The sequence below is a fragment of the Propithecus coquereli genome, unplaced genomic scaffold (assembly GCF_000956105.1).
Source record: "Propithecus coquereli isolate 6110/MARCELLA unplaced genomic scaffold, Pcoq_1.0 Scaffold479, whole genome shotgun sequence".
Classification (NCBI taxonomy): domain Eukaryota; kingdom Metazoa; phylum Chordata; class Mammalia; order Primates; family Indriidae; genus Propithecus; species Propithecus coquereli.
The window spans coordinates 786,520-804,350 of NW_012150607.1; the positions used below are offsets into that span (position 1 = coordinate 786,520).

General features: G+C 37.2%; 1 protein-coding gene across 1 annotated transcript in view; it reads right to left on the reverse strand.

Moving 5' to 3' along the window:
• Window positions 1-2,134: 2,134 nt before the first annotated feature.
• The window catches only part of LOC105819294 (transmembrane protease serine 11E-like), a 52,316-nt gene continuing 36,619 nt past the window's right edge, over window positions 2,135-17,831 (reverse strand). The window contains exons 4-9 of the mRNA XM_012655498.1: window positions 15,541-15,704; window positions 12,696-12,734; window positions 11,179-11,356; window positions 10,000-10,259; window positions 9,266-9,408; window positions 2,135-2,296 (exon numbers count right to left, since the gene is read on the reverse strand). Coding sequence (XP_012510952.1) covers window positions 2,135-2,296; window positions 9,266-9,408; window positions 10,000-10,259; window positions 11,179-11,356; window positions 12,696-12,734; window positions 15,541-15,704 — 946 coding nt within the window. The remainder of the gene's footprint in view (window positions 2,297-9,265; window positions 9,409-9,999; window positions 10,260-11,178; window positions 11,357-12,695; window positions 12,735-15,540; window positions 15,705-17,831) is intronic.

Below are 17,831 nucleotides of genomic sequence, written 5' to 3' on the forward strand. Positions count from 1 at the left end.
GGTCATGTTTTCTTAGCCTTCTCCAATGAAATCGTTACCACATAATGCCAAAATGGCACATTATTTTTCAAAAGAAGTTACCATTTTATAAATACGATATTGTGTTATCTATTTCTCTATGCGCATAAAGTCTAAACTCTTGGTTGTATGTTCACTGTGATCCAAACTTTTATTTGTCAAATCCTTTGTAAAATCAACACGAATTAATTTTTAAATGCCATTTTCCAAAGATGAATTGTATTCTTTTGGCTTTGCAAGATCCTTATACAGAATTCAGAGTACAGTTTTCATTGTTGCTTAAACATCCAGACATCCTTCCTGACCCGGATGGCATTCCTCCCTTTATCTTTCTACAGCTAGAGGGTTCCACCTAGCGACTCGACTGCAGAATATACTGAAACAAGGGAAATTAATTTTTAACAGAACACTGAGATTCATTTAGTTTGAAATGTACTTATATCTTTACTTAAAATTGAGCATTTTTCTCAATATTGTTTTTTCTCAAAGGGTTTTATTAAATGTAACAAAACAGTTTCTGCAAATTATTTCACACCGTCAATTCATGTCAGTTTTTGTAACTTATTTTAGCAAAGTGCCTAAATTTTATCAGTTCATATGCCAATGTTATTCAGGTCAATAAAAGTCAAATTTTTCCTGCTAATATTGGCTGTTGTAACAATACAGAACTTGTGTGAGTAGCTGTCTACGATGAGGAAAGAGTAGCCGAAAGACTCAATAAAATCTCGACCTGAACATGCTGTACGTCTTGGCACCAAGTCCTAACTTCACTATGGCCTAGATCATTTGAATGTTGTGTCTCTAATAGCTCAAGGATAATTTGCCAAAACCAAAATTATAAAGATGGTCAATATTATGCTTTTACTCTTCAGTTTTGTATCCAGGCAGTTAGCAATTCAGTGTCATACTAGAGTCAGCAGGGAGGCAGCTCCCAGGATATCTTCCCTATGATATCTTCCCATCTCAGCCCAGATGGGTCTAACAGGACCACTAGCCACGTGCAGACTGTAAACACAGCCAGAGGGGAAGAAGATCTGCAAGCATCTCACAATGGAGAGCCAAGACTCAGCTTTAGTTGCGTGACTACAGCTACACACTGACACCTGGACCTTATTCCCTTCAAGCATTTGCAGTTTGGGAAAGCTTTAGCTGCACAAACACTTCGTGATAATCCCACTTCAGTCAATAGTGTGGACTGGTCCTCTCTTCATTCCCTGCCATTCAATTGCACAATGATTTTACTACATGCTGATTGTTCTTAAATCAATTTTCATTCTAGCCTCACATTTTAAAAGAATTTATAATAATAAATTAACTAGTAACCTTTTTCCCATCTTCCCTTTCTTCGTGGATCATCATATTATAATGTCAAGCAAATGGGTGATTTATTTATTTTTTATTGTTGTATATTGACATCCTCAGCAGTTCAATGTTAAATAAATATCGTTTGCTTTAACCTGTTTAGAACAAGCACATTACATGGAGTTTGCATAATTATTGCAGGTCACAGAAAACAGAATCTTCCTCATATTGTCCTCAGTAGTTGTTTGGAAATAAAAATAAAGCTAAATATTAGTTTCTCACTGGACTTCCTTAACTGAGTTTCTATTCTTTCTCCATCATGAAGCAGTTGGAATTCTGCTGTGTCTTCTTAACCTATCATAATAAATATGATCATTTTTCACATTGCAGTAAGAAAAAAAACAATACTTTTCTGTACACAAAAAAATGTAGTTTTTTTTTTCTTTTCATATTTTCTTTTACTCCTTGTCCTGTACCTTGAAAGTAGAAATTTACTAAGACAAGAGAAGCTTAAGGAAATCAAGGAAAGGATTGCTTCAAATTGTACATATATGCATGAGACATTTATATCAATAAGTCAAAACTGTGATGACAAAAATCTTCTAGAAAGCAAATGAACGCAGGTTGGGACGGACGATTTGGCAGAAGCAAGGTGCTCATGTACAGAACAGAGCTAAGAAGGAAATACATGCAACAAGCAGACAGTTTAATGAGATCGGTCAGATCCGGGTGATTGGCAAGGCTTCTTCTGCAATTCTGTATCTCTAAGAATGGACGATACACAAAAAATGTGTTCCATTCTACTTGGTTTTTCTTAGATACCAGTTTTGGAAGTGATCCAGTCCCGGAAGGCAGTAACTCTAGTGTAAACACCAGGCTTGTTGGGTTTCGCGCATTCATCTCCCCAGCTCACTATTCCAGCGAGATACCAGATATCTCTAACATCTGCACTGACCAGTGGTCCTCCAGAGTCACCCTAAAGGAGAAGGGAGAGATTAGTAATTCATAATTCAATTCATTACAGAGAAACTTGCTATTTTTCTAACTTAAAAGTGTAATAAAAGGAGTGATTTTTTTTTTTTTTTTTGAGACAGAGTCTCACTCTTTTTGCCTTGGCTAGAGTGCCGTGGCGTCATCTTAGCTCACAGCAACCTCAAACTCCTGGGCTCAAGCGATCCTCCTGCCTCAGCCTCCCGAGTAGCTGGGACTACAGGCATGCGCCACCATGCCCGGCTAATTTTTTCTATATATTTTTAGTTGTCCAATTAATTTCTTTCTATTTTTAGTAGAGACGGGGTCTCGCTCTTGCTCAGGCTGGTATCGAACTCCTGAGCTCAAACAATCAGACCGCCTCAGCCTCCCAGAGTGCTAGGATTACAGGCGTGAGCCACCGCGCCCGGCCAGGAGTGATTTTTTAATCTTCAGTGTTCAAACTCAGAAGTGGTTCTATCCATCTATGTCAGTTATTCAACTAATGGAAGGGCTCTAATACCTGGAAAATTGATTTAGCCTCAGGGTTCAGTACACTGAGATTGAAGGCCCCATCTCTTTGGGGAACAGTACTCTTAACGTATCTGAAACATCTAACAAAATAACTTCCTATATAAGTTACCTCTTTATTAGTGTGACATAACTCCAAAATAAAGGTCGGAGGAGCTGGTAAAAAGTCTATTACTGATGAGAAGCACAGAAATTAGAGTCAGACACCTGAGTTTCTATCTCAAGTTTGGCCCTTCTAAGCTGGCAGACCTTTCATTTACATATTTGTAAATGCTCCTAATTTAAATGCTCTGATAATTACTATAAAGATTATGTAAGACAGTGAATGTAAAGTGCTTAGTCTAACACAAAGCAGAATTTAAGGAATGTATATATAAAAAGATAAATTCTAATTGTTTATATCCTGCAAATAACAGAGGTCTGTTTCTTTATACAGGTCATACAAACAAGGTATTGACTGATCATTACTGGGCCTCTAGCTATTGATCACCCGTTTAAGTGCTCAGCACTCTATGAAGCTCTTAACTAACATATTATCTCATTAATTCATATAATTCTTGCACAAAAACCCATAGAGTTAGATTTAATATTCTCCACTTAGCAATAAGGAAACTGAAACTCACAGAAATTAATTAAATTGCCTGAGATCACATGCTAATCAGTGACAGAACTCGAATTTGAATCCAAAGCTATCTAACTGAGAAGGCCATGCTTTTTTTCCTGTATTACACCAAATTCCTTGTGAATTTTCTTTTGTCCATTTACAAATGTCAACTATTATTAAAAATAGTTACATTTGAAATAATGTGCTTATAACTTTTAAATCAAGTAATCAATAAACATTTACTAATGCCCTCATATGTGGTGGGAGATATTAAAAAAGTAACATAAACATATAGATCTTGCCCCCAGGAGCCTACAATCCACTTATAGAAACAAGATGTAGTATATGAACCTATTTGAAAATAAATAATTTTGATAATTGAAACTCAACCCACTGCTGGCATTTCCAGAATCTGAGCAAGCCACTTGAAAGGCCCAAAATCAGCATACCTGGGCCCACTAACACTGGTGCCAGTGTATGCTGTCCTAGGGCCCAAGGACAGGCATGCTGAGCCCACTGCTACCACCACTGGGGCCCAAAGACTCGCCCACCTGATACACCAGCCCCCAGCCTCCATTAACAACCACTTCCAAAGTCATCAAGAAAATCACAGACACCACTGGTGCTGTTTACAGCCAAAGAAGTCATAGAGAGACTACATTACTGCACACACCCAGAAGCAAAACCAAAATGCCCTACCTGACCAACACCATAGCTACACCTTCAGAAAAATGTCTTCTCCAGTGAAAGCAAATTCAAAAAATTCAAAGAGGCAACTGTTACAACAGATGTGCTGACATCGATATAAGGACACAGGAAACATAAAAAAGCAAGGAAATACAACATCGCCAAAGAAACAGCCTGCAGCAATAGATCCAAAGCAAAAAGAAAATTAATAATTCCCAAAAGAAGAATTCAAAATATTGTTTCTAACCAAGGTCATTGAGATACAAGAGAATTCTGAAAAACGAAAACAAAACAAAGAAATCAGAAAAACAATTGAGACTATGTGTGAGAAATTTATCAAAGAGATAGACATTCTAAAAAAGAACTAAACAAATTCTGGAACTGAAGAATTCATTGAATCAAATACAAAATACATTCAAAAGTTGTAAAAATAGATTAGATCAAGCAAAAGGAAGAATCTCAAAACTTGAAAACAGGTCTTTTGAAATAACCAAGACAAAAATAAATAAAAAAGAATGAGAAAAGCCTTTGTGACATATGGGACACCAAAGCGACCAAATATACCAATTTTCAGTGTCCCAGAAGGTAAAAAGAAGACAAAAGGGTTATAAAACATATTTAATGAAATAATAAAAGACTAACACAGAGAGAGGCAAGATGGTGGACAAAAAACACGACCAGCCAGGGCATCTCTGCAAGAAAGAGAGATTTTAGATGAAAGTGAATGAAACAATCAGGCAGACCAACATAGATCAGATGAGGGATGGAAGGAAGGGTGCCTGAACCTACAGGAGACTCCAAGGGAAGAGGTTGCAGAGCAGAACTGGAAGGAGAAAGGCATTGGCAGGGACTAAGCCTCGAAAGGCTTGGAAACCAGCAACAAGGGTGGGTGGAGCAGTTAAAATACCCCTCCCTTGCATCTCAGACTGATGGTGGGCTCCCAAGCTGCTGGAGAGATCTGCCAGCACCAGCCCAGAGACTGCTGCCCCCAGTGAGCAGAGAGCCTCTTGCAAACAGGGCACCAGGCTCCCAGCTCCCTTGGGACACCTCCCCAGTTGGCAGGCACCATAGTCCTTCTTTCTCCCTTTCCCCTCCCCTACCTGTGGCTGTCAAGAGAAACAATTTAACCACCACCCAGAGGCATCCACAGCGAATGGGACCTTTCCTTTTGGGGCCCTGTAGCAGACTGAGGGGTGCTTGTAAGCACCTCTACCCACCAGCCCTTCCTGGTGCTGCTTGCCTGGTTACTCCAGCAAAGAGGGGCAAACTCCAAGGCAGGGAGACATTAATCCAGCTTGGGCACCCCATAGGTGACTTGGGACCAGCATTCTTCTCCCTGGCACAATCAGTGATTGATCTCTGGGGCCAGGCAGAGAAGCCTGAAGGTCAGATCCCATACACCCCGGTCTCAATTTCATTGCTCAGGGGCACAGAAAGGGTATTTGTGAACTAGTCTACTGAGGTGTGTGTACCTGCAGGGGTAGATCAGAGTAGGTCCCAGCTGCAGCATGCCAGGGCCACACTCCCAGCTCAGGCAGTGATTCTGGGCAGGGAACTTCCTGGCCCACATCACAGTCAGATGGAGCTCAGCTGGCTTGAGATCCTGTCTGCCAGCAGAGGCCTGGGAGAAACCGTGAAATAGGGGAGGGTGGAAAGGTGTGAGGCCTGCTACAGACTGCCAGACTGTGGGCCTCAGAAAGCCACACCTCCACACTGACACTTTCTGGCTGAGTGGGGCCACTTCAGCCCCTCCATGACAGCTTCGCCAGAGGCAGGGAACAGACCTTTGACCCCTGCTAAAAGCATTTGTGGAACTTCAGGGCAGGCTCACCCAACTTATCCCTGCCCAGCCCCACTCCCCCAACTGTCCCTGTCGTGGTGGAGAATAAGGACACATCTGGAAGTTCCAGGGCCCCACCCGCCACCTGAGGCACTAAAGTGCCTCTCCAGAGAAATGAGAGCTGGTTACAGGACCCAGAAACAACATTGCAGCTTGCTCCTCCCAGCAAGCACCATACTGACAGGGAGGTCAATTTGCATGCCCTTTTACTGCATTTACTGACTCTTCATACAGGGTGTGGCCAATTCTCACCCACAAGTACCACCTACTGGCTCAAAGACTAAACTGGGAATGTCAATATCTAAATTAAAATCCAAAGGTAAGAAACAACAGCTGCTCCAGATGGGAAGGAATCAGTGAAAGAACTCTGGAAGTATGAAGAATCAAACAGAAAGGACACCCCCAGAGGGGAACACCAGCTCTCTAGCAATGGATACCAACCAAATTGAGAACATTGAAATGACAGAAGAAGAATTTCGGACGTGAATTGTAAGAAAACTCAATGATATGCAAGAGAAAATGTATACTTAACACATTAACACAAAGAAACCACACACAAAAAAAAATCCAGGACTTGGAAGAAAAATTCATTAAAGAAATTGAAATATTAAAGAAAAATCAAACAGAACTTCTGGAAATGAAGAATTTATTCAAGGAATTACAAAACACAGTGGAAAGCCTCAAGAATAGGGTAGATCAAACAAAAGAAAGAATCTCAGGGATTGAAGATAACATCTTTCAATTAAACAAGTCAGTTGCAGAGATAGAGCATATCTGAAAAGGTCTTTATTTCTCCTTTGTATAAGAAACTTAGTTTTGCAGGATACAAGATTCTAGGCTGGTCAATATTCCTAAGAAACACAGATACAAAAATTTTCAACAAAATAATAGCAAACCAAATCCAACAGTACAACAAAGACAATACACCATGAACAAGTAGAATTTTTCCCAGGTATAGAAGGATGGTTCAGCATATACAAATCAATAAATGTGATACATCACATCAACAGAATGAAGGACAAAGACCATATGATCATCTCACTAGATGCAGAAAACACCTCTGATAAAATTCAATGTCCTTTCATGATAAAAACTCTCAGCAAACTAAGCATGGAAGGAGCATACCTCAACATAATAAAGGCCATATATGACAAACCCACAGATAACATCATACTGAATGGGGAAATTTGAAAGCGTTTCCCCTAAAAACTGGAACAAGACAAAGATGCAAACTTTACCATTCTGATTCAGCATAGTACTGGGAGTTCTCGCCAGAGCAATCACACAAAAGAAATAAGAGGCATCCAAATTGAAAAAGAAGTCAGATTGTCCCTCTTGCTGATGATATGATCTTATGTCCAGGAAAACCTAAAGACTCCACCCAAAACCTCTTAGATCTGATAAATTTATTGAGTAAATTTGCAGAATACAAAATCAACATGCAAAAATCAGTAGCGCTTCCATACACCAATAATGAACTAGCTAAAAAAGAAATCAAGAAGGCAGTCCCATTTACAATAACTACAAAAGAAACATGAAATACCTAGGAATAAATTTTTTTATTTAAAGTATTATGGAGATATAAATGTTTTTGGTTACATGGATAATTTTTGTAATGCTCAAGTCAGGGTTAAAAGTGTGCCTGTCACCCAGATAGTGTTCATTGTACCCATTAGGTAGGTTTTCCCTCAACCCCCTCCTCTCCCGTCCCCACTGCTTGATTTCCTTTGGAATTTATTATACTTCCCTCTATGCACATATGTGTTCATCAGAATAAATTTAACCAAGAAGATGAAAGACCTCTACAAGAAATACTACAAAACACTAAATGAATGAAATTGTAGAGGACATAAAAAGATGAAAAGCTATCCCATGCTCATGGATCTGAAGAATTAATATCATTAAAATGACCATACTACTCAAACCAATTTATAGATTCAATGCAATCCATATCAAAATACCATTGCTGTTTTTCACAAAAATAGAAAAACAATCCTAAAATTTGGATGCAACCAAAAATGATCCCAAATAGCCAAAGCAATCCTAAGCAAAAAGAACGGAGCTGGAAGCATCACACTGTCTGACTTCAAAATATATTCCACGGCTATAGTAAGAAGAACAGCATGCTGTTGTTATAAATAGAGACACATAGACCAGTGGAATAGACTAGAGAACCTAGAAATACATCCACATATTTACAGGTAACTGATGTGCTGAGAACATACATTGGAGAAATGACACCCTCTTCAATAAATGGTGCTGGAAATATTTGATATTCATATACAGAAACATGAAACTGGATGCCTGTGTCTCACCTTATACAAAAATCAACTCAAGATGGATTAAGCCCCCAAACCATAAAACTACTAAAGGAAATTTAGGGAAAAACTACAGGACATTGGCCTAGGCAAAGACTTTTTATAACTAAAACCTCAAAAGCACAGACAACAAAAACAAAAAATAGACAAATGGGACTATATTAAACTAAAAAGTTTCTGCACAGCGAAGGAAACAATCAACAAAAAGAAGAGACAACCTGTTGAACGGGAAAAAATATTTGCAAATTATTCATCTGACAAAGGACTAATACCCAGAATATACAATGAATTCAAACAACTCAACAGTAAAAATATAATAAAAATAATTCCACCAAAAAGTAGACAAAGGACATGAACAAATATTTCTCAAAAGAAAACATACAAATTGCCAATAGGTGTGTAAAAACATGCTTAGCAGCACTAATCATCAGGGAAATACAAATGAAAACCACAGTAAGATGCCATCTGACCCCAATTAGAGTGGCTTACACACCATAACTTAGAGGAACTAAAATGTTTCTATTAATATAAAGAGATAGTTAAAAACGCCAATAGATAAATCAACATTAAATTCTATGAAAAAGTCACTGTGTAATTCTATTTACATAACATTCAGAAATTACAAAATTATAGAAATGTAGAATAACTTAGTGATTGCCAGATGTTAAGGGTGGCGAGGGATGAAGAGAGTTACTCTTGAGGTAGATCTTTGTGGTAATAGACTAGTTCTCCATCTTAACTACAGTGATGATTACACACATGACAAAATGCCATAGAATTAGACGTACACTTTATACCACTGTCAGTTTTCTTAACTGTATATTGTACTATAGCTATGTGAGATGCAACCATTGGGGAAAACTGGGTAAAGGATCCATGTGACTTCCCTGTACTCTCTTTGCAAATTGATAAATTTATAATTCTATAAATCTATAATTATTTCAAAGAAAAGTGAACAAAAAATTATATACCATATTAATAGGTAAAACCATTTACCTGGCATGCATCTTTTTTTCCTTTTAAGAAGCCAGCACATAACATTCTAGGAGTTATAGCACCGTTGTAAGCTTTAGGTTCATTGCAAGTTTTAGTGTCTATGAGAGTCACCTGTACTTGCCGAAGGTGATTTTGACTGTTACCTAAAGGGAAAAAAGTCTTTGTATTTGTAGATATACATATATTCTACAAACCTGAAGAAATTCTTTCATAATTATTGGATAAGATAGTAATATAAAATCTTAGAATACATATATTTTTAGATACAGTAATATTTGGGAAGAGCATTCTTTCCTGACTACTTTAAATGAAAGTTAGATGCCTAGGGAAGAAACTCAAGTTATTTAACTCCATTCTTAAGATTTGAAGGAAATTTTAGTAGGGGAGAATGGTGGCTTTATGATTCTCTGATCTTCACAATTGGATATATTAAAGATCTCTAATCTCTGAAGTGGCTAATTCCCTAATAAAAAGTTCAGTGGCTAGGAGACACATTTGCTCTTTCAGATACCTCATCAGCATCATTGTTATAGTACTAAAGACGCACTTAATAGTAACCTAGGGAGGAAGGAATTCATGTGTCTTCTAAATGACTTACTTCATCGGTAGGACCTGACTTGGCCTGAGTCCATATAACCAAACAACAAACATATTACGGCATAATGGCGTTTCATTCTTTAGACGCCATAGAATAACAAATTGGATTTGATTTGAGTTTCTTTTCAGATGCTCACCATCATTTTGCAGTGCTCCAAATCCTGTCACAAACATCTCATCACCTGGGTGGAAGTCGTAGGATGCATCAGGGAGACAAACTCTATGTACCGCATTTGTGTAGGGAACAGGGCTAGAAAGCTCTGCAAGTGAAATGTCATAGTCATGTGATGGGTATTTGTATTTTTCATGGACAATGATCCTCCGGAGACCTCGTTTCATTTTCATAGGTCTTAGCGTTACTCCAAAGGAAACAGTCCATCTGGCTGGGTCCTTATATCTGGGGAGCAAAAAATGAAGAATAAATTCCAGTCTACCATGCTACCAATCAAATAATTTATATTAAATAATTTAGTCTATAGGTATAGAGGGTGTTTCTTGCTTTTTAAAGTTATAGTTTCTATGTATTGAAACAAACTCTTTCTAAGCTGAGAATCAAGTTCAGGGGTCAGATCAGGTGGCAAAGCCACTGTTTCCTAAGATATGCATGCTACTCCACTCCATATCCTAGAAACTTTTGACATTTCTGGACACCAGTGACTCTAAAGGACACATGAAAATAAAATCCTTTACAGAATGAGAGAACTAAACATATTCTATGTGCCTCATGTCCACTATTCAAAAATTTATACATATCTCTGAAAACCATAAAGGCCACACAATAATTTAACAAAGTAAAAAAGTAATTTTGCTACTCCATATTCTCCTGCTGTTGCCCATGGTCCTCCATTTCTTGTAATATTAATATAGCTATTTACCCTATTCAGTTGTACAATTTGCTACTTTCAAATTTCTTCATACTTAATTATCTTTCTTACCATGTAGAATTTCCCCACTGGGCTCAAACCTACAACATATCCAGCCTCCATCTCTGATGGAGATACTCGACACAGAGATACGGCGCTTCTCTTTGACATCAAGCTCAAAGTCCAGAGATGATTTTAAAATTCCTGCTTTCTTTGACAAACTATTGTGTATTTACCAACGAATAATTTATCTGCATGTACTTTGATGCTGTTTCCATTTCCAGACTATAAAACCTTAGTAAAGTTTATGAGTTTCCCATTCCCTTCGTGATATACACGTTATCTTTAATTTATGCTAAACTCGCCTCTTTCGAAATTCATGAGGCATATCCTTTTTGCCAACACCCTATGCACTTTGTTAAGCCCCCATCATTCACAAGGCTCAAGACTCACATTCTAAAGCAGTGAGCAGCACTCACAAGCCACGTGGCATTAATCAAAGTTGCTCCACAGCGATGGATCCCATCCCACTGCAGGCTGGCTTGCCATGGCCATTCACCCTCTTCTACCTCTGTCCCACCAATGATCCTGAGACTCTGTCCTGTAGGTTTACTCCTTCGTGTCCCACAGCCTGCCAAAGAGAGGATGCATTCATTAGCTATTGTTTTAAGCATCAAATTGTGTTGCTGGGCCCAAAATTGTTTGTATTTTGTGCTTCAATCGTATCAAACATTTTCTCATGCTCTTACTTTTCCATAAACTGTAATGTTTCATTCAGTTAACTCCTATTCATCTTGTAAGACTTAAATCAGTTGTTACCTCTTCTAGGATGTCTTCTCTAACAATTCCTCTGCCTCCAAACTGGATTAGTTACAGCTTTCTTGATGTTTTCATAATAATGACAATAATAACAATATTCTCTCTCTCCCCCACCCCGAGTTGTATTCTCTCTCTCTCTTTCTACATACACACACACACACACACACACACACACACACACAAAATGCCACAATGAGGCATTATATCTAGGGTATCAAAATTGCCCCTGGTTGAGAACTGTTGTTTTAGAATTATATGTTCATGCATTAGTCTCATGCACCTAATCCTATTAGAGTATCAGCTGCTTTAGGCAGGGATTATATCTTAACTATTTTGTATCCATATTGCTTTACACACTACCAGCACACAGGAGGTTCCCAATAAATATTGCTGGTAAGAATATATGCCATTTAGATAATGGTATTATCTTTTGATTTTTGTGTTTAGTTGAGTTTATAAATTAACCAACATTCTGAGCTAGTGAGTAGCACATTTTCTTCCATCTTTTAAGATAAATGTAATATAAAATAATTCTGTAACTCTTAAATTTATTCTCTAAATCATGGTGGGATACTCTGCTATAGGGGAAGGAAAATACTAGGCCTAGAGTCAGCATTTCTAAAATGCAGGTAAAGATATTATCTAGATAGACCTTTAGTAATTTCATCAAAATATATCCCGACTCCATAATTGCCTGCAATTTCCATGACATGGGATTAATAACATCAAGAAGATTTTATTTAGGGTAAAGCAACAATCAAGTTTCTGCTTCTAGCTGAAAAAAAATCAACATATAGATTAGTTTTATATAATCTTTAGAAAATTTTTATGAGAGCATATTATAGACATCTGTGAACAGAACATTGATAAGTGAACATTTTTTGCCTCGTTTTTAACAATTGCACAACTCACTTCCACTACACATCTGCGATAGGCACCCATATGTCCACTCCAAAGTTCTCCCAATTTTACTGTTTTTCACTAATAAAGGGTGCCTCAGAGATAAGATGAAGCCTTATGAACTTTGCACAAATAAATCATATTTTATTTGTTCTGTCCCTATAATATCAACACAAAGTATACCTAAATGATCTAGAGTGTTAACTTTTTACATTCAGGTAATGCCATTTTAATAAATATATTAAACTTACAATTGTTCAGGTAGTTGTCTGTTTCCGTCTTGTTGATTTCTGAAATACACAGACACGGTGAATAGAACAGGGTCAGCACGTCAGAACTGCACTATGCCTCTGAGTATTTCAAATACTAAAAAGCTGCTTGATTCCACTATAAGGTAATATCTCCAGCTTACAAAGAAAACAACATGGTTAGTTTATCACAGACATAGTTTGTTTGTTGTCTTGGGAAGGAGGGGATACATGAACAGTGTTCCTTAAACTTCAGTGTGGGTAAGAGTCACGCAGGGAGTATATTTATGATGCAAACTCCTGTTCCCCTTCCCAGTAATTCTAATTCAGTAGTTTTACCAGGAAGCCCAAGAATCTGAATTTTACAGCAGGAAATAAGATACAGGTAGTTCACAGCCCCTCTGTAGGAAATACTGATCTAAACCATAGTATTAATTACCCAAATGTAATGATATTTTTATTGACCATTATTTCAGATTATTTTACTAAGTTTATAAACATAGTCCAATTTGCATAACATATGTGGGTAGCATATCCAGAAATTAGTCCTCACTCACATTTAAAAACAGTGCTATATCTTTCTAAGTCGTCTTTATGTTAGGTTTTAGAAAGACAGTCTGTCCTCAAACTGTCACTCAACTCCAGCCAATGAATCTTTAGCTTGTTGACATCTCAACAGTCAGGCCTATGCAAACACTAACTCAACCAACACATACATCAAACTCTAAACTCAAACTTTACCAATTTAGTAAATTTCCAGTGACCAAACTGTTCTCTTTGAACATGACAGGTTGGATGTCCTTAATGCAAAAATATTAATCTGTTAATTTTTCTTTTAGTATTTAATAGTATGGATTTACTGGAAATCTGTATTCTAGAAAGTATTCTTTCTGACTTTATGTATTCTGGCTATTTGTGGGCAAAATGGCAAAAATAAGGAAGAATTGGCCCTTTATTCTCAATTAACACTAAAAGAACCACCTCCATTCTCTCTATTTCAAATAACCTGTTCTTCTCTATTTCAAGCTCTTCCTAGGGAAAGTTCTGGCTTTGCATGTTGATACAACTGAGAAGGCTGGCTTCATGTAAGTGTGACTTATACATCCACACTGGGTCCCACAATCGTAATGGCCCTGTGCTTGGTAAAATGTTCTGCTGTTGCTGACTTGAAATTCTTAATAATTTTATCTTGTAACTTGTGTTGTGAAAGTGAAGTCCAATAGGATAATGGAACATGATGTGAGCAGAGGAGATACATACAATATGTGTTTCCACCATTTCTCACCAACCCATTTTCATATGTCATTCATAATCCCTATGAAATCAGAATTCCAGTGGACCCACAATGTGTGGTAGTTCATAAGATTCAAAGCAAATATAAGCCAAGTCTGTTATGCCTTCCACTAAGTGAGCAGGGGGGCTCCGACAGTCTCAGGAAGCCATGTCTTCTGTTTGAACCAGAGATTGCTTACAATCCAGAAAGAGGACAATGGCATTCTAATAAACACAAATGAACAAGAAACGCCATCCTATGCTTTCTTGCTCCTGTGACTTCCTATGAGCAACAGCTTTTGCTGAAAATAATGACACAGAAGGAGAGAAGTAGGGAAATCCAGAGCTCCTATTTCTTTGAGTCCTTCCTCACTCCTCAGTAAGCTAAAGATAGAGAGCACTGGAAGAATGTGTCCATGTCAAGAAGGGAAATATTATAAAAAGGGTCAAGTTAGCTTTGTGTACTATTTCCATTGATCTTGCAAAAATGAAAAGCGTGTGTTTGAGCTATGAAATACAGTTCAGTAAGTAGGGTGGCTGACCAACACTTTAGGCCTCCACTTAGATGTATCAGCTTTTATATTAGCACTTTATATTCATCGTTTCTACGTATCCCATATTCTCTAATGCCATAGCCATTACCATGTCCATTAGCCACATGTGGCCAGTGAGCTCTTGAAATATGGGTAATCTAAATTGAAATATACTATCAATATAAAATGCACACTAGATTTCAGAGCTTTAGTTCAAAACAACAATATAAAATATCTCATGAATAATTTTTACATTGACTACTTGTTGAAATAATACTTTGGATATATTGGGTTAAATAGATGAATTATTGGAATTAATTTCACATGTTTATTTTTACTTTTCTAATGTGACTACTAGAAAATGTAAGATCATGTTTGTGCCCACATAGCATTTTTATAGACCCGCACTGTTCTATAACATATGAATTGGCCCTTAACCAGACCTTTATTTCCACTGAGGATCTTGTAATTTCTTATTTTCTAATAATAAGAACCTATCACCACTTATTTTGTCCTCTGTGGCCCCACAAACAACAACAACAACAAAAAAACAACCACCACAACAAAAAAACTATCTCAAAATTTTCACTTATAGTTGTAAATATACCAAAAATAAATATAAGTAAATTATAAATTTTTAATTGGTAAATGATCTAAGGGAAGAAGCTATAACAACATATATTAATGACATTTGAAAGCAAATGTGTGGATGGCATGAACCTTTCCATATATCATACTCTCAGAACATAAAATGAAAGCAACAAGGAAAAGAAGAGGAATATACAAAGCCACTTTCTCCCTTCATAATTGGATTCTATAGTCAAAGTATAGGGCCCAACATAGAAGAACCTGTCCAAGAGTTAATGAAACTGTACCTCCCATACAATAGTTTCAAAAATTAAAATACTTCATAAGGACCAATTTAGTTCCAAAGAAATATTCTTTTGGTGGCAAGACCCCAGAATTCAAGAATTTTTTTTGAAAATTTAAAAATAAACTGTTGTAGGTAAGAAGAATAAGCTAAATAAGGGAAATCAACTTACTTTTTATTTCAACTGATTCAGGATCTACCTTAGGGGGTCCCGCAGCATCTCGCAGCTTTTCATGTAGAACACGTTGAACAGTTTTATTTACTGTTTTAGGATCTTCAGTAGTGCGAAATTTACAAATCAGCAGCATATGAGCCAACACCCCATGTTTTTCTTGACTGTGGACAAAAAGGAAGGAAGGAAGGACGGATGGAAGGAAAGATGGAAAGAAGGAAGGAAGGAAGGAAGAATGGATGGAAGGAAGGAAGAAAGGAAGGATGGATGGAAGGAAGGATGGAAAGAAGAAAGGAAGGAAGGAAGGAAGAAAGGAAGGAAGGATGGAAGAAAGGAAGGAAGGAAGAAAGGAAGGAAGGAAGGAAGGATTGATTTATGATACTGTCACATCGGTTTTTTCCTTTGTCATTTATTTGAAGCACACAAAAATAAATCTATAAACGCTTCTTTCTATATTTCTACTATTTACTATGTACAGAACCCCAAACTCAGCCTCCCTGATAGTAATCTATCATGTTCATGTGGTTTCCCTTATCACCAACGGGTCTCATTAAGGACACGGCTATTAATATAAAAAGACATTTATCTTGTCAACCACTCAAAATTACTAAATATAAAGTGTGGTAAATATGAAATCAACTGTGCTTTGGCTTTCAGGTTTCATTCCCGTGACTCAAATCCAGTGATCTTTCCTAAGCAATCTTCAGGCTCTCCTAAACAACTCCTAATCCTAAGGATATTAGAAAGTTTGACCTTATGTGACTACATTTTCAAGATAGAGTATTAATTAGTCTTAATGTTAATTTTATGAATTGCTACCTTGGAATCATTCTGCCAGCTGTTTTACCCTCTCCTTTTCATCGTCAGTTTTCAAAGAATCTCACCACTCACTATACACTGCATCAAACCCTGCTCTCATAAACTGTAAAGGGGAATATAAATTAGTATCTTATTTTTAGAGGGCAGTTTGGTTTATCTACTGTAAATTTGAATATCCATCCTCTCTGACAGAGCATTTCCACTTCTAGAAATTAAATCTTCAAATGTACTCTCAAGTATGCAATGAGTATAAACGTGCTCATTATGTGTTTATAACAGGAAAATAAATAACAACCTAAGTGTGCATTAATAGGGCAAATCAATAGTGTCTAAATCAACACTGACACATGCTTGTAATGAAATACTATACAGCCAGCTAAAGAATGAAATAGATCTATATGTAGTCATTGGAAAGGTGTTCAAAATAAATTAAGAAGATGTGTTATTTGTGAGAGTGGAATTATTGGACAAGAGGCTTTCTCGTTGTATTTCACATAATACCGTGTTATTTGAATTTTGTATAGTTTTGCATTGCTTTTGTAATCTGGAAAAACAGGGCTTTAAAGACATCATTATTATGTATCTCAAACCGTTTCACTGCTTCAACAACCCATCAATTATTTATTATTCTTTCTCTTAAACTAGTTCTATACTTGCTGGCTGATAAAAATAAGAGCAAATGAAACCCTCTCTCAACCTTGCTATTCTATTCATCTCTCACCTTCTTATCACAGAAAACTTTCTTGAAATGACGAATTACTCTCTACCTCATACTTTGTTACAGTCTACTTCTCTCCTTCATTTCCAGAGTTGTTGCTCTGCTCAGACACCAATGGCCTCCTGGTTGACATACCAGTGGATTCTTTCCAGTATTTACATTGCTTGGTCAGGAGTATTGGTCAGTGTTGGCCAGTCCCTTCTAGAAACTCCTTGTCTTTAGCACAAGTATTGCCTCACTCATGATTTCTCTTTTTTCCTGCTCCTTTCCTGTTTCTAAGGTCCCTGTTTTTCTTCCATCCCCTTAGATATTCTTGTTCTTCAAACTTTCTTCATCATTCTTTTTTTTTTCACCTTGCATTACCCTTTTCCTGAGAAATTTACACCCATGTTTTCCAAAATTTTGATTTGATGATGAGCAAATTTATATCTTGCACTCAATTCCCTTTTCCTCCACCAAGTCAAATTCATTGTAGAGGACCCTAGTATCTTAGCTCAACCTCTCTAAAACTGACTCCATCTTTCCGATAGACTTGCTTTCTTACTGTTAACAGCAACAGAACAAAGAATAATGAGTAGCAGTAGGAAGATCACTGGGATGAAGAGGTAAACAAATTACAAAGTGATTTGGAAAATAGAATTGGTAGAACTTAGTTATTCTTAAAGTATGAGGGGCCCAGAAAAGGGAGGAGTATATGATGACTTCCAGGTTTCTCATTAATGTGACTGAACTCTCTTGAGTTAGGGAATTTTTC